Source organism: Cherax quadricarinatus, chromosome 1, assembly GCF_038502225.1.
Source record: "Cherax quadricarinatus isolate ZL_2023a chromosome 1, ASM3850222v1, whole genome shotgun sequence".
In the NCBI taxonomy this organism is placed as follows: domain Eukaryota; kingdom Metazoa; phylum Arthropoda; class Malacostraca; order Decapoda; family Parastacidae; genus Cherax; species Cherax quadricarinatus.
In genome coordinates, this window is record NC_091292.1 from 45,704,731 (window position 1) to 45,726,682 (window position 21,952).

Sequence of the window (21,952 nt, forward strand, 5' to 3'; positions counted from 1 at the left end):
GTGTAGTTGAAGACTAAGGAAAGGTCGTGTATGTTGAGAATAGTGTTTGGGCGAGCATAGGTGGTGAAAAAGATAAAGGGGCCAAGGTGGGTGTGTATTCTGACTGCAAGACAGTGTTGGTGAATAAAAGGGATTGGGAGAGATTCATGTTTTATGTTGGATTTGACAAGGATGGCAACCCCATCGTGGGGATCATAGGGGGACTGTAGTGCAGTATAACCATAATGGCGGATACGTTGATGGGCTTTGAGGCAGGTACTGTTTAGCAAAACAATATCTGGTCTCTCTGCTTCAAGGAGCTCGGCCAGTAGGTGTCTAATAGTAAAGTAAGAACGTACGTTGAACTGAATCACTTTAAACATGATTTAATGGTTTCGTCATAGCAAAGTTAATGTCGGAGGAGTTTGGATTAAAACCTGTGATAGTGGTGCCATCAGTGGATGCGAGTTTGTAGGTGTTACGGACCCGTTTCCTGGAGGGGGAGGAAGAGATGGATCTGTTTTTATGTTCTTTTGTATGTCTGTCAGAAGTTGGGGCAGGTTTAGGTTTGAGTGGATTTTGTCTGGAGGAGGAGTTGGACCTGGATGAAGTTTTGGTTGTGGTGGAGGAGTGGGCGAAGGTAGATGCAGAGGAAGTGGAAGCTTTGGTAGGGGATGAGGAAGTGGAAGCTATGGTACTGGGTAAGGAAGCCGAAGCTTTGGTTGGGGATGAGGAAGTGGGTAAGGAGGTCGGGGGAGGGGTGGTCGTAGCAGCAGCAGCAGCAGTAGGGGTGTTGGTGGGAGGGGTGGAAGTAGTGAAGAGGGGTAGGGGGGAGGAGAGCTGGTGGATGTAGGAAGTGGGGGGGGTGGGAGAGAGGGAGGAGGTAGAGGTTGTAGGGGGCTTAGAAGAGAAGCAGGAAGGAGGGATAATTAAAGAGGGAAGATTGTTAGCAGACAAGATTAGGTTAAGGACATGTGAGTAGTCTGATTGGTAGGCTTGAGAGATTACCATCGCAGAGTGGGCAGCAGTGGCGAGTTGGCAGTTAGTTTTGTAGTCTAGTGTGGGTGTAGGTGTAGAAGGAGAGGTGATTGTAGTCTGTGTTGGTATTTGAAGTGTGTAGAGTAGGAGGGGTAGACCAAGTGCGTGGGGTAACCCAGGCATTGGGGGTAGGGGTGGAAGGTATTGTAGGAGGGGGAGGTGCAGGGAAGGGGTTGGGGAGGGAGGGAGGTTGGCTTTCTCTGAGGGTGGAGAGAATGTCTTTTCTAGTAGGGCAGGAATTTGCAACGGCAGTGTGACCCACCGCAGTTAGAACATTTAAGGGGGAGGTTGCAAGTGTTCCAGAAGTGGCCAGTTGCTGAACATCTGGAGCAGGTTTGTGTGGAAGTGTATGAGATTTTGTCGTGGCCGAATTTGTAGCATTTCAGACATTGTGTGATGGGGTGAAAGTTTGGAGTGAAGAGGGTGTTTGGAGGAATGCGGATGGTCTTGGCAAGGATTCCTTGATTGAAGAGTGTAGAGGCGTCAGAAGGAGTTGAACAGCGTATTTTGAGGATGGTAGAGTTTTCAGGTCTATAAATATCGTCAACAGAGACTTTGTTCTTAGTACTAATGTCTTTGATTAAGTCTTTGTCTGTGTCATAGGCAGTCAGGAGAGAATAGTCTACGTGTTTTGCGATCACTGTGCATTTGGCGCGGTGCTCAGGAGTCCAAATAATAGTGAAGCCTGCATTGAGAAGTTTGTCTGGTCTCGGTTGAGGTGTACGTTTCGTAAGAATGTCTGTCAAGAAGTAGTTTGAATCCAGAGTTGGTTTTAAAGACTATGCTGAGGAGCGCCAGTGATCTGGTACAGTAAATTTCCAGGACAGATAGTGGCATGATCAGATTTAGAGTATTTGAGGTTAAACGAGAAAGAATTGGGCTTGGAAGAGGTGGGGGCAGGGTAGGCCTTAGAAGCAGGAGTAGACAGAGTAGAGGCAGGTATTGGCAGTAGAGGAGTGGTAAGGGGAAAGGAGGTGGAAGGCATTGCAGGCATCGTAAATTAGATGTGGGGGCCAATCCTGTGAGAAAAATTGGCTAGGCAAGTACGTGTGAAGTAGACACACGTACTTGCCTGGCTATAACTTTAAAGTTTCTTGTGGAGTCCGTCTCTGGAGGCACAGGACACTGAGATGAGCTGTAGCTTGATGGAGCACTGTATGCCCTGAACTGGCTGTAAGGCGTGCAGACCACACGTACAGGCTGAGGCGTGGAGACTTCAGACAGCAACAGGAGTGCAGAGGGAAGCTTCCTGCTTTTGGGTAGGCAGCCACCGACGCACCAATCCTGATGAAGACGAAGGTCCAGTAACCACCACTCGGTGAAGAGAGCAACTCTGGCTGTGAGCGATGAGGAGAGCCAACACTAGCTGAATGGCGAGCAGACTTCACATACAGGCTGAGACGTGGAGACTTCAGACAACGGCGAGGAGAGGCAACACTGTCTGTATAGCGTGTAGACTACACGTACAGTCTGGAGCGTGGAGGCTACAGATAGCAACAGGAGTGCAGAGGGAGGCTTCCTGAAGGTGAAGACTGAAGGTGAAGACGAAGGTTTAGTAACCACCACTCTGAGGATAGTCACACTCAACACGGGGTAATTTGAGAGGCGAGATCGTTCGTCGATGGAGCTGTGTATCCAATGAATGAGTTGGTGTGTGTGTCAACCAGAGGAACGAACGAACGAACGAACGAACGAAAGTTCAGGTAAGATCCCAAATGGGATGAGCGGGGAAGACGGGACGGACGAATAGTGCTGGAGAGGAGTGTTCTTAGGGAAGACTGTCTTCCCTACTTCCAACTCGAACAGTCGCCTTCTAGTTGAATCCTCTCTAATACATAACTTTCCTTGTATGAACCTTAGCCCTGGCTTCGTCTCTGTAGATGCCTTCCTCTCCCACTACATTGTAAAATGCTCCAATCTTCAGAACACCCGTGACTTAACCTGAATCCTCATTTTTTCTTTTTCTTTTTCTTCTTCCTCTTCCCATTTCCTCTTTCCTTTTCTCCTCTGGGTTGTCTCTCTCCTGTCTCGTGTTTCTGTTCATTTATTTCACCACTTCCCTTTCACGCACCTCTGTGCACTTGCTCTCCCTCTGTGGGCATCTAGCTCTCTTGCAGTGCTCCCCTTCCTTTGTTTTTGACTGGCTCGTCCTTTTTATTTCCCACTTCTACCACTACCACTACTACTACCTCTTCTACTACAACTACTGATGAAATTAAGACACATGTGCGGCGTCTGGTTGTCTTTGTTGTGGACGTTTCGCCATCCAGTGGCTGGCTGGATGGCGAAACGTCTATGATGGGGATGCCCGGGTGTTGTGCATGTGTCTTAATTTCATCTTGTCGGTATTATATACAACTCTTGTACTACTACTACTACTACTACTACTACTACTACTACTACTACTACTACTACTACTACTACTACTACTACTACTACTACTACTACTACTACTACTACTACTACTACTACTACTACTACTACCTCTTCCTGCCTATATATAGCCGTCCTGCTGCTCCTCTGGTTAGTGTGACTTTGTCAATGGTCCAAGTCGGACCGAAACGTCGTCGTAAGCTTCTCTCTTTTATGTGCGGGTTATTTGTGTAGCTAATTTCTGTTGAGTAACAATGGATTTTAGGTGATTTGCTGTAATAGATCCCCAAGCACAGATGCCATAAGTGAGGTAAAGATAGGTTAGATAGTACTGCACTGAGAAATGTGCTTGGGGAACAAAGTAGCTTATTGTTGACAGAATGCTCAGTTTTGGAAACTTGCTTAGATATTTATGGGATGTGAGTGTTGAATTTCAAGTTGTAGTCAAGGTGTATCCCTGAGAGTTTTCCCTAGTCTTGCCTTTCTATGTGTAAACTGAGAACTTTTAACTTTATTTCCAAATATCGTGTAGAAGGTTGTCAATATTGAGATAAAGTTTGTTGGTTACCATTTACAAGAAAGAAGGATCACTGCTGCAAGCCTACTGGCTTGCCCACTCAAGGAAGGAGTACTACAGCAGGCCTTCTGGTCCAGGCTAGTCAGGTTCATCTCACCCCCACCCACATAACCTCAGATGTGGAAATCTATCAAAAGCCTTACGGAAGTTCTTATACACGATATCATATTCATTACCATGATCTACATCCTCAAATACCTTAGTGAAAAAAGTAAATTTCTAAGGCAGAAACGCCCCTATGTATAACCGGGCTGAGATTCATTAATAAATTTGTCTTTCAAGGTGGCGTCGAATAGCCTCAGCAAATATTGATTTCATCAATTTTCCCACAATGGTGGATATGTTTATTGGTCTAAAATTCGTAGCTAAGGACTTGACTACGGTTTTGTAAATGGACATCACATTTGCCATTTTCTACCAATGTGCCAGGATTCCCCTGGTATTTTCCTGTGTAAAAACTAAGGAAATAAGCGTTAAAGTTTCAAAACATTTCTTTATAACCGTCAGTAAGCTGTCCCAAGTAGCTTTACACTGGGCCTATCTTTTCTCTAATCTTACTTCTATATACCTGAAAGAAACCTTTTGGGTTAATCATCGAAACTCTTGCGACTTTAATGTCATTATCTCTTTTAGCTTTTATAATTCCTTTTGTTTATTTCTCTTTTGAATTTAATATATTAATTTCTTAACTGCCCTTCTCCCCTTTTGATTCGTTCATTGTTTATCCAATTAGGGTCATTTTTGTTTGATCTAATTTCCCTATTTGGGATATAAGTAATCTGAACGGCTAGAGCTATGCTTTGAAAAATGTAATAATTGGCAACCATCACCTGACCCATAGTCGGGTCACACCAGTTCAACCCACCCTGGTTGTTTCTCAGTCCTATGAAACGGCCAAGCGGAAATCAGGGACATTGATATAAATGCAGATAAATAACAAAGAAAAGGCACAATACCGTGACTGGAGCGATACACAAATAACCCACACATAGAAGAGAGGAGCTTATGACGATGCTTCGTTCCAACTTGGACCATTTAGAAAGTCATACTAACGAAAAGGAGAGAGGGAGGGGTATATATAGGCAGGGGGTGGTAGTAGTAGTAGTTGAAGTAGAAGGTAGTAGTAGTAGTGGGGGAGGTAGTAAGGAGGAGGAGCCAGCCAAATATTAAGAAAGAGGAGCACTGCAAGGGAGCTAGGTGCCCACAGAGGGTAAGAGCAAGAACACAGAGGGGGGGGGAAATAAATAAATAAATAAAGAAGGAAAAAATACACAAGGCAGAAGAAAGACAACCCAAAGAAGAAAAAGGAAAGAGGAAAAGGGAAGAGGGAGAAGAAAAAGGAGGAATCAGGTTAAGTTCCTACATTTTACAATGTAGTGGGAGAGGAAGGCATCTACAGAGACGAAGACAGGACTAAGATTCATACAAGGAAAGTTGAGTATTAGGGAGGATTCAACCAGACAGCGACTGTTAAAGTTGGAAGTAAAGACAGTTTTAGCAGAAGACCAGTCAATAGGATGGCTGTGATCTCTGACGTGACAGAAAAGAGCATTGCTAGTGACGGCAAGCCTAACACTACTTTTGTACTCCCCGATTTCTTTCTGACACTCATGGTTACAATTATATAATAGCGTGCCGATACCTAAGTAAGGAATCGTTCAAGACACTGTACACTGTGTACGTCAGGCCCATACTGGAGTATGCAACACCAGTTTGGAACCCACACCTTGTCAAGCACATCAATAAATTAGAGAAGGTGCAAAGGTTTGCAACACGGTTTGTTCCGGAGCTCAGGGGAATGTCCTAAGAATAAAGGTTGAGGGAAATTGACCTGACGACGCTGGAGGACAGAAGGGTTAGGGGAGACATGATAACGACATACAAAATACTGCGTGGAATAGATAAGGTGGACAGAGACAGGAGGTTCCTGAGAGAGGACACAGAAACAAGGGGTTACAGTTGGAAACTGAAGACTCAGACGAGTCAAAGGGATGTTAGGAAGTATTTCTTCAGTCATAGAGTAGTTAGGAAGTGGAATAGTCTTACAAGTGATGTAGTGGATTCAGGAACCATACATAGCTTTAAGACGAAGCACGACAAAGCTAGAAGTAGAAGTTTTATTGTTTTATTGAAATTGCTGTTAACGGTTTCTAGGGGATTTTTTCTAAGTTTAGAATAGTTTCAGTATCATCTAAGATGATAGAAACCGTTAACAGCAATTTCAATAAAACAATAAAACTTCTACTGAAAGGCAAAGATGAATTAGTCAAACAATTTACTTCCACTAATCCATCTTTACCTTACATGTATGGACTAATAAAAACACACAAACCAGGGAATCCAGTCAGACCAATTATTAGCTCCATAGGATCAGTTCCATATAAATTATCCAAATGGCTTATTGATATTTTGAGCCCTATTGTTGGTAAAATTTCTAACTTTAATGTTAAAAACAACATAGATTTAGTTGATAAATTAAGCTCCTTGACTGATTTAAATGATTTTAACATGGTTAGTTTTGATGTTACTTCCTTGTTTACGAAAGTTCCTGTTGGTGATTTATTAAGTCTTTTATCTGAAGACTCGTTAACTATGATTTACCATTGCCAGTACCTACTATCATTAAACTTATTAAACTTTGCATTGTTGATGCAAAATTTGTATTTAATGATAAGTTTTACACTCAGAAGTTTGGTATGGCAATGGGAAATCCTCTTTCGCCTGTTCTTAGTAACCTATACATGGATTTTTTTGAAACAAGGCTGCTTAACACAATCCTCCCTAATAGAGCTAAATGGTTCAGATATGTTGATATTTTGTCTTAAGCCCAAAAATGTAGATATACACCATTTCCTTGGCAAATTAAATAGCTTAGCCCATTCTATTTAAACTTTACTGTTGAGTTTGAAGAAAATAACTCATTGCCTTTTCTAGATGTTTTAATTATTAAGGGTAATAATGAATTCAAATTCAAAATTTACAGAAAACCTACAAATAACTGTTCCTATGTCCACTATTATTCCTCGCATCAAGATAGTCAAACTGTCTGTTTTCTCATCAATGTTTTTGAGAGCTTTACGAAATTGTAGTCCAGAGTTCATATATGAGGAAATATCCAAAATTTATGAAATAGGTAATGATTTAAAATACCCAAGAAATGTAATTGATAAATCTTTTAAAGTTGCTAGAAATACTTTTTACAATCCAAAAAGGGACAACCAGCCTTATTCAACTAAAAATATGTTGGTTCTCCCTTACCATGAAAACTTGGTTGATATGCCTTCTCTTCTTAAGACTTTTAATATTAAAGTTGTATTCAAAAATCTTGATACAGTAAAAAAACTTTTGATAAAGAATTCCCCCCAAAATGCTGATGGATGTGTGTATAAGATTCCTTGTAAAATTTGCGATAAAGTTTATTACGGTCAAACTGGTAAAAATCTCGAACTAAGATTAAAACAACATAAGTATAGCATTAGAACTGGACAAGATTCCAATGCTCTATTTATTCATGAAAGAGATTTTAACCATCCAATTGATTTTCAAAAAGTTGAAAGTAGTATCAAGCAAGTTCATGGTCGACAGGAATATAATTGAATCTTGTTTCATGAAAAGCAGTTTTGACAATAATATGAATATTTCCTTTGGTTTATATAAATTAGATCCATTTATAATTAATAGAATTTGGGAAGAATTTAATAATACACTGGACAAATAATAATTTTTAAAAAATTTTATTTCTTGGGTAAAATAGTTTGTTGGTGGGTTGTGTGAAGGACCTGTCTAGTTGGGCCGGTGGACCTGCTGCAGTGTTCCCTTTCTTATGAGTCGCGCGTCAGGTGTTTCATTGTTGTGGGATCTGATAGCGAGGTGTTGGCTAGACCCCCTTATATACCTTCCTTTGATGCTTTACTTTCATAGTTCCTTGATAATGTGAGTAGTCACGAAAGTGCTTGGAATTTCTCTATTATCTCTGTCTCTCTCTGTCTCTCTCTGTCTCTCTCTGTCTCTCTCTGTCTCTCTCTGTCTCTCTCTGTCTCTCTCTGTCTCTCTCTGTCTCTCTCTGTCTCTCTCTGTCTCTCTCTGTCTCTCTCTGTCTCTCTCTGTCTCTCTCTGTCTCTCTCTGTCTCTCTCTGTCTCTCTCTGTCTCTCTCTGTCTCTCTCTGTCTCTCTCTGTCTCTCTCTGTCTCTCTCTGTCTCTCTCTGTCTCTCTCTGTCTCTCTCTGTCTCTCTCTGTCTCTCTCTGTCTCTCTCTGTCTCTCTCTGTCTCTCTCTGTCTCTCTCTGTCTCTCTCTGTCTCTCTCTGTCTCTCTCTGTCTCTCTGTCTCTCTCTGTCTCTCTCTGTCTCTCTCTGTCTCTCTGTCTCTCTGTCTCTCTCTGTCTCTGTCTCTGTCTCTCTCTGTCTCTCTCTGTCTCTCTCTGTCTCTCTCTGTCTCTCTCTGTCTCTCTGTCTCTCTCTGTCTCTCTCTGTCTCTCTCTGTCTCTCTCTCTGTCTCTCTGTCTCTCTCTGTCTCTCTCTCTGTCTCTCTGTCTCTCTGTCTCTGTCTCTCTGTCTCTCTGTCTCTCTGTCTCTGTCTCTCTGTCTCTCTGTCTCTCTGTCTCTGTCTCTCTGTCTCTCTGTCTCTCTGTGTCTCTGTCTCTCTGTCTCTCTGTGTCTCTGTCTCTCTGTCTCTCTGTCTCTCTGTCTCTCTCTCCTCAAGGGATTCGAAGACTAACCCAAAAGGGTTCTTTCAGGTATACAGAAGTAAGATTAGAGACAAGATAGACCCACTTGAGAGTAACTCAGGTCAGATCACTGACAGTGATAGGGATATGTGTGAAATTTTCAATTCTTACTTCCTGTCTGTACTCAGGAAGATACTAGCGAAATTCCAGAAATTATAGATTATGTAGAACACTTATGTTAGTAAACTATGCACGATTGCGGTAACTAGTGACATGGTCCTCAGACAAATAGAGAAATTAATACCTAACAAATCCCCATGCCCTGATGAACTGTTTACAAGGGTGTTAAGGAATGTATAGAACTTACCATACCTTTGGCTAATCTTTTCAAGATATCATTACAAACTAGCATAGTGCCTGACAAGTGGAAAATTGCAAATGTAATACCCATTTACAAGGCAGGTCCTTAGCTTCGAACTATAGACCAATAAGCCTTACTGCTATAGTGGGAAAATTTATGGAATCAATAATTGCCGAGTCAATTCGTAGCCATCTTGATAGGCACAGATTGATTAATGAATCTCAACACGGTTTTACTACGGGGTATTCCTGTCATACGAATTTACTAACTTTTTTCGCTAAGGTGTTTGAGGAGGTAGATCAAACCATACCACGGGTGGGGTTTGATCCCGCGGTCAGTGTGTCTCAAAACTCCAGACCATCGTGTTAGCCACTGGACCAGCTAGCCAGTGGCTAACGCGACGGTCTGGAGTTTTGAGACTCTCTGACCGCGGGATCAAACCCCACCAATGGTATGGTTTGTTTGCAATCGTGTCATTACGATTTCGTGAGTCATGTTAATGGCTTTGAGGAGACTTGAGCTAGAGTTCGTCACGGCCACGCTAGCTGGAGATTCGTCTGTAAAAACTTGCATTTGTGGTCAGTGATGCCTATGCTACCCTCCTATGGTGTAGAAATATACCTAGTTGGACGAATCTTATTGTGGCTAGCTGGTCCAGTGGCTAACGCGACGGTCTGGAGTTTTGAGACTCTCTGACCGCGGGACCCCTCAAGGAAGGTTCCTTGATGTTGGTGAGGGGCTCTTGTTTTAGGGAGTTGGATCTGTGCTCCAGTTCCCCGAATTAAGCCTGAATGCCTTCCACATCCCTCCCTCCCCCAGGCGCTGTATTATCCTCCGGGTTTAGCGCTTCCCCCTTGATTATAATAATCTGAGCGCGGGATCAAACCCCACCCGTGGTATGGTTTGTTTGCAGTCGTGTCATTACGATTCCGTGAGTCAGAGGTAGATCATGATAATGAATACATTGTTTATATGGACTTCAATAAAGCTTTCGATAGTTCCACACCAGAGGCTATTGAGGAAACTTAAGGCACAGGGAATAGGAGGAGAAAGTTTTTCCTGGGTATAGGCGTGGTTGACAAATAGGCAACAAAGAGTTTGCATAAATGGGGAGAAATCAGTGGGGGCACGTCATGAGCGATGTTTCACAGGGGTCAGTGTTGGGCCCCTTGTTGTTCACAATTTACATAAACGATATAGATGAGGGAATAAATAGTGACATAAGCAAATTTAGGTAGGTAGTAGGTAGGTAGACAGCAACCGCCCAGAAAAGTACTACCGTCCTGCCAGATGTAACTGTTTTACATGATGGTAGGATTGCTGGTGTCTCATAAACACGCTAGATAACAGGGATATCTTGCTACTCCTACTTACACTTTGGTCACACTTCAAAGACACGCACATGCATATATATATATATATATATATATATATATATATATATATATATATATATATATACACACACACATATATATACACACCTAGGTTTTTTCTTTTTCTAAATAGCTCTTGTTCTTCTTTATTTCTTCTATTGTCCATGGGAAAACGGAAAAGAATCTTTCCTCCGCAAGCCATGTGTGTCGTATGAGGCGACTAAAATGCCGGGAGCGATGGGCTAGTAACCCCTTCTCCTGTAAACATTTACTAAAAAAGATAATAAGAAAAATTTTATAAAACTGGGATGCTTGAATGTGTGTGGATGTAGTGCAGATGACAAGATGTTATGAATAAAAAGAACTTGGATGTCTTTGTCCTAAGTGAAACAAAGCTGAAGGGTAGGGGAGTTTCGGTGAGGGGAAATAAATGGGATTAAATCTGGAGTATCTGAGAGAGTTAGAGCTAAGGAAGGGGTAGCAATAATGTTGAAGGATCAGTTACGGAAGGAGGAAAGAGAATATGAATGTGTAAATTCAAGGATTATGTGGATTAAAGTAAAGGTTGGATGTGAAAAGTGGGTCATAATAAGCGTGTATGCACCTGGAGAAGAGAGGAATGTAGAGGAGAGAGAGAGATTTTGGGAGATGTTAAGTGAATGTATAGGAATCTTTAAACCAAGTGAGAGAGTAATTGTGGTAAGGGACCTGAATACTAAAGTAGGAGAAACTTTTAGAGAGGGTGTGATAGGTAAGTTTGGGGTGCCAGGTGTAAATGATAATGGGAGCCCTTTGATTGAACTTTGTATAGAAAGGGGTTTAGTTATAGGTAATACATATTTTAAGAAAAAGAGGATAAATAAGTATACAAGATATGATGTAGGGCGAAATGACAGTAGTTTGTTGGATTATGTATTGGTAGATAAAAGACTGTTGAGTAGACTTCAGGATGTACATGTTTATAGAGGGGCCACAGATATATCAGATCACTTTTTAGTTGTAGTTACACTGAGAGTAAAATGTAGATGGGATATAAGGAGAATATAAGCATCAGGTAAGAGAGGTGAAGGTTTATAAACTAAAAGAGGCAGCAGTTAGGGTAAGATATAAACAGCTATTAGAGGATAGATGGGCTAATGACAGCATAAGCAATTGGGTCGAAGAGGTATGGGGTAGGTTTAAAAATGTAGTGTTAGTGTTCAGCAGAAGTTTGTGGTTACAGGAAAGTGGGTGCGGGAGGGAAGAGGAGCGATTGGTGGAATGATGATGAAAAGAGAGTAGTAAGGGAGAAAAAGTTAGCATATGAGAAGTTTTTACAAAATAGAAGTGATGCAAGGAGGGAAGAGTATATGGAGAAAAAGAGAGAGGTTAAGAGAGTGGTGAAGCAATGTAAAAAGAGAGCAAATGAGAGAGTGGGTGAGATGTTATCAACAAATTTTGTAGAAAATAAGAAAAAGTTTTGGAGTGAGATTAACAAGTTAAGGAAGCCTAGAGAACAAATGGATTTGTCAGTTAAAAATAGGAGAGGAGAGTTATTAAATGGAGAGTTAGAGGTATTGGGAAGATGGAGGGAATATTTTGAGGAATTGTTAAATGTTGATGAAGATAGGGAAGCTGTGATTTCGTGTATAGGGCAAGGAGGAATAACATCTTGTAGGAGTGAGGAAGAGCCAGTTGTAAGTGTGAGGGAAGTTCGTGAGGCAGTAGGTAAAATGAAAGGGGGTAAGGCAGCTGGGATTGATGGGATAAAGACAGAAATGTTAAAAGCAGGTGGGATATAGTTTTGGAGTGGTTGGTGCTATTATTTAATAAATGTATGGAGGAGGGTAAGGTACCTAGGGATTGGCAGAGAGCATGCATAGTTCCTTTGTATAAAGGCAAAGGGGACAAAAGAGTGCAAAAATTATAGGGGGATGTTGTTTGTCCGTCGATTCGACGAGGACCATCTAGTCATCCTGGGGTCGAAGTTAGTGGGTACGCAAATGACTTGTCAGGCCAATCCGCGCACGAAACGTTCTCTGGCAGTGTTCTCTGGCAGAGAATATAGGATGATAAGTCTGTTTAGTATACCTGGTAAAGTGTATAGTAAAGTTATTATTGAAAGAATTAAGAGTAAGACAGAGAATAGGATAGCAGATGAACAAGGAGGCTTTAGGAAAGGTACGGGGTGTGTGGACCAGGTGTTTACAGTGAAACATATAAGTGAACAGTATTTAGATAAGGCTAAAGAGGTTTTTGTGGCATTTATGGATTTGGAAAAGGCGTATGACAGGGTGGATGAGGGGGCAATGTGGCAGATGTTGCAAGTGTATGGTGTAGGAGGTAGGTTACTGAAAGCAGTGAAGAGTTTTTACGAGGATAGTGAGGCTCAAGTTAGAGTATGTAGGAAAGAGGGAGATTATTTCCCAGTAAAAGTAGGCCTTAGACAAGGATGTGTGATGTCACTGTGGTTGTTCAATATATTTATAGATGGGGTTGTAAGAGAAGTAAATGCGAGGGTCTTGGCAAGAGGTGTGGAGTTAAAAGATAAAGAATCACATAAAAAGTGGGAGTTGTCGCAGTTGCTCTTTGCTGATGACACTGTGCTCTTGGGTGATTCTGAAGAGAAGTTGCAGAGGTTGGTGGATGAATTTGGTAGGGTATGTAAAAGAAGAAAATTGAAAGTGAATACAGGAAAGAGTAAGGTTATGAGGATAACAAAAAGATAAGGTGATGAAAGATTGGATATCAGATTGGAGGGAGAGAGTATGGAGGAGGTGAATGTATTCAGATATTTGGGAGTGGACTTGTCAGCGGATGGGTCTGTGAAAGATGAGGTGAATCATAGAATTGATGAGGGAAAAAGGGTGAGTGGTGTACTTAGGAGTCTGTGGAGACAAAGAACTTTGTCCTTGCAAGCAAAGAGGGAAATGTATGAGAGTATAGTTTTACCAACGCTCCTGTATGGGTGTGAAGCATGGATGATGAATGTTGCAGCGAGAAGAAGGCTGGAGGCAGTGGAGATGTCATGTCTGAGGGCAATGTGTGGTGTGAATATAATGCAGAGAATTCGTAGTTTGGAAGTTAGGAGGAGGTGCGGGATTACCAAAACTGTTGTCCAGAGGGCTGAGGAAGGGTTGTTGAGGTGGTTCGGACATGTAGAGAGAATGGAGCGAAACAGAATGACTTCAAGAGTGTATCAGTCTGTAATGGAAGGAAGGCGGGGTAGGGGTCGGCCTAGGAAAGGTTGGAGGGAGGGGGTAAAGGAGGTTTTGTGTGCGAGGGGTTTGGACTTCGAGCGGGCATGCGTGAGCGTGTTTGATAGGAGTGAATGGAGACAAATGGTTTTTAATACTTGACGTGCTGTTGGAGTGTGAGCAAAGTAACATTTATGAAGGGGTTCAGGGAAACCGGCAGGCCGGACTTGAGTCCTGGAGATGGGAAGTACAGTGCCTGCACTCTGAAGGAGGGGTGTTAATGTTGCAGTTTAAAAACTGTAGTGTAAAGCACCCTTCTGGCAAGACAGTGATGGAGTGAATGATGGTGAAAGTTTTTCTTTTTCGGGCCACCCTGCCTTGGTGGGAATCGGCCAGTGTGTTAATAAAAAAAATAAAAATAAATAAGCAAATTTGCTGATGACACCAAAATAGGCCATCCAATTAATTCTATTGAGGACGTTAGTGCACTCCAGGATGATTTGAATAGACTGATGCAGTGGTCGGAGAAGTGGCAGATGCAGTTTAATGTAGACAAATGCAAAGTGCTAAATGTTGGACAGGACAATAACCATGCCACTTATAAACTGAATATACAAATAACCCGCACATAAAAGAGAAGCTTACGACTACGTTTCGGTCCGAATTGGACCATTTACAAAGTCACACTTTTTGTGACTTTGTAAATGGTCCAAGTCGGACCGAAACGTCGTCGTAAGCTTCTCTTTTATGTGCTGGTTATTTGTGTATCGTTCCAGTCACGGTATTGTGCTTTTTTTTTTTATTTATAAACTGAATAGGGTAGATCCTAATATTACTGATTGCGAAAAGGATTTAGGAGTTCTGGTTAGCAGTAATCTGAAACCAAGACAACAGTGCATATGTGTTCGAAATAAAGCTAAAAGAATCCTTGGATTCATATCAAGAAGTATAAATAATAGAAGTCCTCAGGTTGTTCTTCAACTCTATATATCCTTGGTTAGGTCTAATTTAGATTATGCTGCTCAGTTCTGGTCACCGTATTACAGAATGGATATAAATGCCCTGGAAAACGTACAGAGGAGGATGACAAAGTTGATCCCATTGTTTCAGAAATCTTTCCTATGAGGATAGACTGAGGGACCTGAATCTACACTCTCTGGAAAGGCGTAGAATTAGGGGGGATATGATTGAGGTGTATAAATGGAAAACATTAATAAATAAAGGGGATGTAAATAGCGTGCTGAAAATATCCAGCCAAGACAGGACTCGCAGCAATGGTTTTAAGTTGGAAAAGTTGAGATTCAGGAAGGACATAGGAAAGCGCTGGTTTGGTAATAGAGTTGTGGATGAGTGGCACAAACTTCCGAGTGCCATCATAGAAGCTAAGACTTTGTTTAGTTTTAAAAATAGGTTGGATAAATACATGAGTGGGTGTGAGTTGGATCTGACTAGCTTGGGCTACCAGATTAAGTGGAAGTGACCTAACTAGGTGGCCATTGTTCTAGGCCGGGGGGTGACATGGACCTGCTTTGCATGAGTCAGTAGGCCTGTTGCAGTGTTTTTGATCAATACCACTCGTTCGTGGTTACAATAATATATATATATATATTATGTATATTATATATATATTATATATATATGTATATATATATATTATGTATATTATATATATATTATATATATACATATATATATATATATATATATATTATATATATATATTATATATTATATATTATATATATATATACATTATGGATATATTATATATATGCATTATATATGTATATATATATATATATATATATATATATATATATATATATATATATATATATATATATATATATATATATATATATATATTTTGTACATATATTTGAGAATATCACGTCTTGTTTCATGTTTCTAAGACACCTTTTACTATTTTTTTTCAGTGTGTCATTGACCTGTCGGTTCCCGCAGTAATGCATAATAATGAAAACTGGACTGCTGTCATGGCTGCTGCTGCGAAGGGTCACTGGAAGATTGTTAGAATGATCATTGATGTTCACCTTGAAATGATTTGTGATGAAGCTGATTTTGTTATCATTAAAGCAGCCGATAATAATGAGTGGGACATTGTACTCTGTATCATAAAACACAAATTCCAATTACCAACTGAAACTTTCAAGCATTTGATCCAGAGAGCTTATAGCCAAGAGATGCTGGACATGGTTTGTACAATTTTGCAGCAGAACTTTAGGTACAAAAATGAAAGAGTTTGTGAAGTACTGTCTAAGATGGTGAAAAAAGGGTGCTGGAACAAGATAATGGAGCTTCTCATTTTAGTGAAAAAGGAGATAAAGTTTGATTTACCTTTGGTTAAGGCTGCACTTGCAGAAGATTTCGAAGACGTTAAATCTATAGTCAAGAAACTTGATGAACCTATCTTAGATGGTACTCGACTGGTTGTGGCAGCCTGTGGGACCAGCGATGAGGTAGCCTACCTCCTATACCGCTCTAACTACACCAGTGAAGAAGCAATATATAAACACTGCCTACTTATAGCCTCCATGAATGGCCACTTAGAAATATTGACACCACTGTTCGAAAGACATTTCAAATATTTCACTTACAGTCTTTTGAGCAGAGCTCGGCAACTAGCAATGGAGGCAAGAACTGAGGATACTGAAAATCTTCTACAACTTGCTTTATGTGAGAAAGCTAAAAATCTTTGCTCGTAACAACACATATTAGGTAGGAACATAAGTCAAATAGTATTCGTTATGAACAAAAATAAAGTGATAACTTACACTTCAAAATATTAAATCATAACACAGTATTTGAATATTATAACTCACTCCAAATGGAAATTACAAAGCTCACATGTATAAATATATTGCAGTTTATCTCCTTTTATTATTAATTAACTGTAATGAAATTTTACAAGACCAGAATTTAATTCGTGAGTATATACAAATTCGCTGGACTTGACAGGAAAACAAACATGAATATTGATTCAACTGGATGATGCCGTAGGAAGTAATTTTGTGCTACAGAGTAAAGCGATGCCTCTGTTCACAGTGAAGGTAATAATCGATTTCTTTTGTTTACATATCATTGGCATCTCGGTGTGTAAGACAGTGCTGGGGTGGGTCATGAGGTTGTCTCGGTGTGTAAGACAGTGCAGGGGTTGGTCATGAGGTTATGTCTCGGTGTGTAAGACAGTGCTGGGGTGGGTCATGAGGTTGTCTCGGTGTGTAAGACAGTGCTGGGGTGGGTCATGAGTTTATGCGCTAAACTCTGTGACCTATATACATGTACTGGGGTCTGTATAAACTTTACTATCAAATAAATTGTTTTAAAATTCATGTTTTTCTTCTGGTGCGAGTATTTATATGAACAGCAAAGTGAAACTTACCAACATTTAGTGTATACACATGATGAAACTCAAAAGATGCATATCATTGTTAAAGCATTTATATCTCTTTTCTTATTTCCTTTTGATAGAATAAAACACAATGTTAACTCCAGCTACTCTAACAATGATATAAAAGTATTTGTATTCAGATAGGGTCAAAGCTGAAGTTGCTGGAACGCCAAGATGTGTGTGGAACCTTCTTATAATATTGCTCAGGAGACAATTGTCTCCTGACAAAGGTCTTTAAATCGTACAAACAAACCGTTTAAGATTTTTTTTTCGCCGGGCTTATTATGCTGAAACAGACAGAAGTGGAATTACCTTTAAATTTTTTTTTCGAAATGTTTTCACGTGAATTGAATGATACATTTTCTAGAATTAACATGGTATCCAATTCTTAATTATACACAAAAACTAACTTAATGTAATGTTAATTGGAATTTTAAGAGAGTATATTAGATTGTTACAAATTATTAGTTTTTTTTATATTTTATTTAAAACAGTGCATACATTATACATAGTTTTTGGATAGTACATGTACGTAGTGTATTGGAGCATTACATAACTGTGTATATAAGGTGAGTGGAAGGGTAGAATCTTACAGTATTTGTGTGTGTGAGAATGACTGTTCGTTATTGTTGAGTGTCTTCAAAGATGTTATAGAAAGCACATACTACGTGGTGTTACTAAGGTATACCATATGACTGTTTAGAATATGCTGTGATACAAAGTCCGGGGTTTCCCTTCTTGTTGGAAGCATTCTGTAAGACACAATTTCTAAATATCAGAAGGCTCGGAAGTGTAAATAGCTGTAATGAGCAACGTGGTACAGTATTTAATATTATGTGAGATTGTATTTTGGCACATAAGGCCTAACATATAATGTTTCAGAGGCCTGGTTAAGATTGTATAGTACATGTCGTGTGACACTGTATGTGCAGGGTAGTGTTATATATTTTAAGTACACGCTGTTGGTTTCCCTTTGCTGTTTTAATGTTTCAAGTCACATGTAAGAGTATATGTAAGGTAATATAAAAATGTATACTGTTTTTGTGCAAATACACAATTTTGATGACTTTGTTGGAGCAGGTATGCATATGAGTTCAAGTAGCGGTATGTCATGTTTTAATACTGCTATAGTGTATATAGTGTATGAAGAAGTCTTGGGTGGATTGCACCAGTGTTGAGATATAGAGTATATTATCCTTGTATGCTAGGCAAAGTTTTCATAATTGTTACTTAGAGCAAGTAGTATCCTGCGCTCTTGTAGTATGTCATTGTTTTGTTGGTATTTGATGAGGATGGGGGTACCTTTTTTACATCCAGAGCACATATGTACGACTTATTAAATGTACCTTTGGTGGGGGGGGGGGATGTATAGGTTTTAATGGTATGTGGTGAGGCTTTTACCTTTAAGAATTATTTTGTATATAAAACTTGGCATAAGATGTATAAGTGTGCTGGAGTATATTATCTGGATATGTTGTTGGTACACCTGTGTGAAGTGTTCCTTTTTCTTTTTTGGATTGTGTATACGTATGTTGTACTTTAATTTGTTGTTCCATGTCGATTGGTTTAGTGACATGTTTGCTTCCATGTATAATGTGTACTGTGTTTTAAATAAAATATAAAAAAAAAAAAGTTAAAATTGAGAAAATGATGTATCTTGCTTATATTAGAACATTGGTTGATTATACTGCGCCACTCTCGTGTTTGACTGGAAGCTTGATGGAGGGCTGGAAAAACTGCAGAACGAAGCAATGACGATCATCCTAGGATGCCCTCGTACTGCCAAAATTTTAAAAATACGGAAAGAACTTGATGTGCCAAGCATCAGAGATCGTGTTACTGAAAGAAATATCCTCATTGGGGTCAATATGCTTAGGCTAGCCCATTCAACCTCTTCAAGGGGGGCTCCTTGGCGTGGTGAAGAGGCTCTTGGTCTGAGGAATTAGCCCTGTCGGTCTTCTTCCTCAGACCGAACCTAATTACCCCCCATTCTCCCCTCCCCTATCCCATCCTCCCCATCCTCCCCTTTTTCCATTCCTCCTCCTCCTCCTCACCCCTCCCTTTTGCCCTTCCTCTTTTTAGCCTTCGTGATTTCTCCCACAGGCGCGCTAGTTCCTAGGTAGGGGAAAGGACACCGGGGTCGATCCCATTCCGTTGAGGTTCCTTGGCGGTGGCGTAGTTTGCCGTGGAATCTGGATTGCCTAGGGATGTCCCGATCCCTCTCCGGTATCCCGGAGTAGCTTTGGGTGTCTTTTGGGCGACGGGTGTATCTCTGGAAGCCACCTTTCGGATTCCGGGGGTGGTGGCTGAAGGAGGTATGCTTTGTGGCGGATATCCGGCCGCCCTCTCTTTTGTCCACCGAGGTAGCTCGGCAGATGTGAGGTTGCTATCCCGGATTGCTGGTTTACTGGCATGAAGGGTAGGGTATGGCACGGGTTCCATGCTGCATCTGCGCTACTAGCGGTGTCGAGTCCTCTTGGGCGCGGAGGGAGATTTCCGGCCCTTTCATTCCTCCTGGGAACTATTCCTCCCCGCTCCCCCCTTTTTTTTATTCTTTTTTTTGTTTTTATTTTCTTTTCTTCTTTCTTTTTTTTTCTTAAAAACAAAAAGCAAAGGAGTAACCTAACCATGGCAGCCCTAGTCCATGAAACCACTACCCCCGGGCCCCTTCTTGATACCGCACCCCATTCTGACCCTGCCTTGTGTTTAGACCACTCTTCGGACACTCCTGATGCCCCTGTACCTCTTGCTGGTGCTGTTTCCTCACCCGCTTCAGGTACCGGGGCTTCGACTGACTCCTTCGATTTGTCTGAACTCCGCTCTCCTTTGACTATGCTTCCGGCTTCTCCCTCTACGGTACGGCAATTTTCGAATCGCCCACCCATTTCATGCCGGACCAACTCCGGTCCTACTCCTAAACGCCAACGTCAATCTCCTGATGATGCTCCGTCGTTACCTTCCCATTCTACTCGGAAACGACCGACACGTCAAGCACTCCCTCTCCACGCTCAGTTTCGGACCACACAATGGACTAAATTCTTTACTTTAAGACCAACTTCTTCTTCTGCCTACCTTTCTGACCATAGTATTGCCAAAGCGCTCCTGCGTCATGTTGGCAGAGATATTTCATTTCACGCTCTCAAGAGCGGTACGCGCATCGTCACTGTCCAGAATGCTACCCAAGCTCATGATCTTTCTCTCCTTTCGAATATCGATACTACTCCTATCACTATTGAAAAACATCTTTCTCTCAATTCTTGTAGTGGTACTGTCATTCTGCCGCATACCATAGTCCAACAGAATTTCCAGTCATGTGGCAATGACATTTTTGAACAGCTGGAACTCCAGGATCTCCCAATCCTCAAAGTAGACACTTATGTCCTTCCTGCCCGGGGGCGGAGACGTTACCCTTGCAATGTGGCTCGTTTAACTTTTGACAGCCGAGAACTCCCGTCCTCTGTATATGTCGCGGGACATCGGTTACAAGTTCGAAAGGTGATACCTACACCGCAACAATGTAGAAATTGCTGGCGTTTTGGTCACCCAGCGAAATATTGCAGATCTATGGCCGAATGCCCAGTCTGTGGTGCCGACGACCATTCTAATACATCTTGCAGTCAACCTCCATCTTGCCTTAATTGTAATGAAGCTCACCCTTCGTACTCCCGCCGTTGCCAGGTCTACTTAAATGAACGTGAAATCCGTTGCCTCAAAGAGGCAGAAGGTCTCCCTTATGCTATGGCAGTTACTCATCTCCGCCTCCAAGGGAGACTACCCCGTGTTTCTTATTCTCGTGTTTCCAAACGTCCCCCCACTTCTGGGGTCCCATCTTCTGCAGCCTCCTCTGTTGTTACCCCTCCCATAGCCACTACGGCATCTAATCCTTTTGCTGTCCTTGGCTCTGACGTCCCGACTACAACTCAGTCTGTTCTCACATCTTCGCGTCCTTCCTCACAAGCCCCAGTATCGACAAGACCTCGTACGACACCTAATACCAATCGCCCCTCTACTCAGAAGTCCAAAAAATCCACATTGCTCAAATCTTCTTTGCCCCTTCCTTCCCTTCTTCCGCCTCCACACTTTACCTTTCCAGTCTCTGTACCTAGTTCTTCCCCTCTCTCTGGCTCTATTACAAGTGTGGAGATTCACCCTCCTCCTCGTACTATGCCTTCCACCCCCGTCCCCTCCCAAGTTTCTCCCTCTTCTGTCACCTCCCAGGTTTCTGCCTCTTCTGTCCCCCCCCACACTTCATCTCCAGTCCCTTACACTTTTCCCTCCCCCTCTACTTTGGTACAGTCCATTACTGTCCCAATCTTTACTCACCCTCCTCCTCCTATCTCCAATATGGTCTCCCATACATCTTTGAATTCAGAAACACTTGAAGCCATTTCAGAATATATTGCAGAGACTAAACCTTCAATGGACACTGATTCACTTCCTGTTCCTTCTCTTCCCTCTCCTCCATCTTCACAACCCCATTCTTCGCAACGCTCCGTTCCTTCGCTACTTGAACATCTTCCAATGCCACCACACGTTGACTTTTCTAACCCCTCTAGTCCGTAGGTGCCTTTACCTACAGATTCCTGATATTTTCTTCATCGCCAATCATGGCCTATTTACAGTGGAATATCCGCGGCCTCAGGGGTAATCGGGGTGAGCTTCAGATGTTGCTTTCCAGGTTTTCCCCTGTTGGTGCTTGCTTACAAGAACCAAAATTAAACTCGGCTGTTTTCCAACCTATCTCAGGCTATAATTTATTGTATTCTTCGGATCCTTTCTCAGATGGGACCTTTAATGAAAGTGCCCTTCTTCTACGCAATGATATTCCGTACTGTCAACTATTTGTCCATACATCGCTGCATTACACTGCAGCCCGTATCCACTTGAATAAGTGGTTTACAATATGTTCTTTATATCTCTCTCCTTCTCGAGCATTTTCTATCCCAGACTTTGCCTTTCTTGTTTCATCCTTACCACCACCACTTCTGTTACTTG

General features: G+C 41.5%; 1 protein-coding gene across 2 annotated transcripts in view; it reads left to right on the plus strand.

Moving 5' to 3' along the window:
• LOC128687814 (ankyrin repeat and KH domain-containing protein mask) overlaps positions 1-18,608 on the plus strand; it is a 126,003-nt gene extending 107,395 nt beyond the window's left edge. For both annotated transcript variants that reach the window (XM_070082098.1, XM_070082101.1), the window contains exon 4: positions 15,483-18,608. In XM_070082098.1, the coding sequence (XP_069938199.1) occupies positions 15,483-16,271 (789 nt within the window). In that variant the 3' untranslated portion in view covers positions 16,272-18,608. The remainder of the gene's footprint in view (positions 1-15,482) is intronic.
• Positions 18,609-21,952: the final 3,344 nt, after the last annotated feature.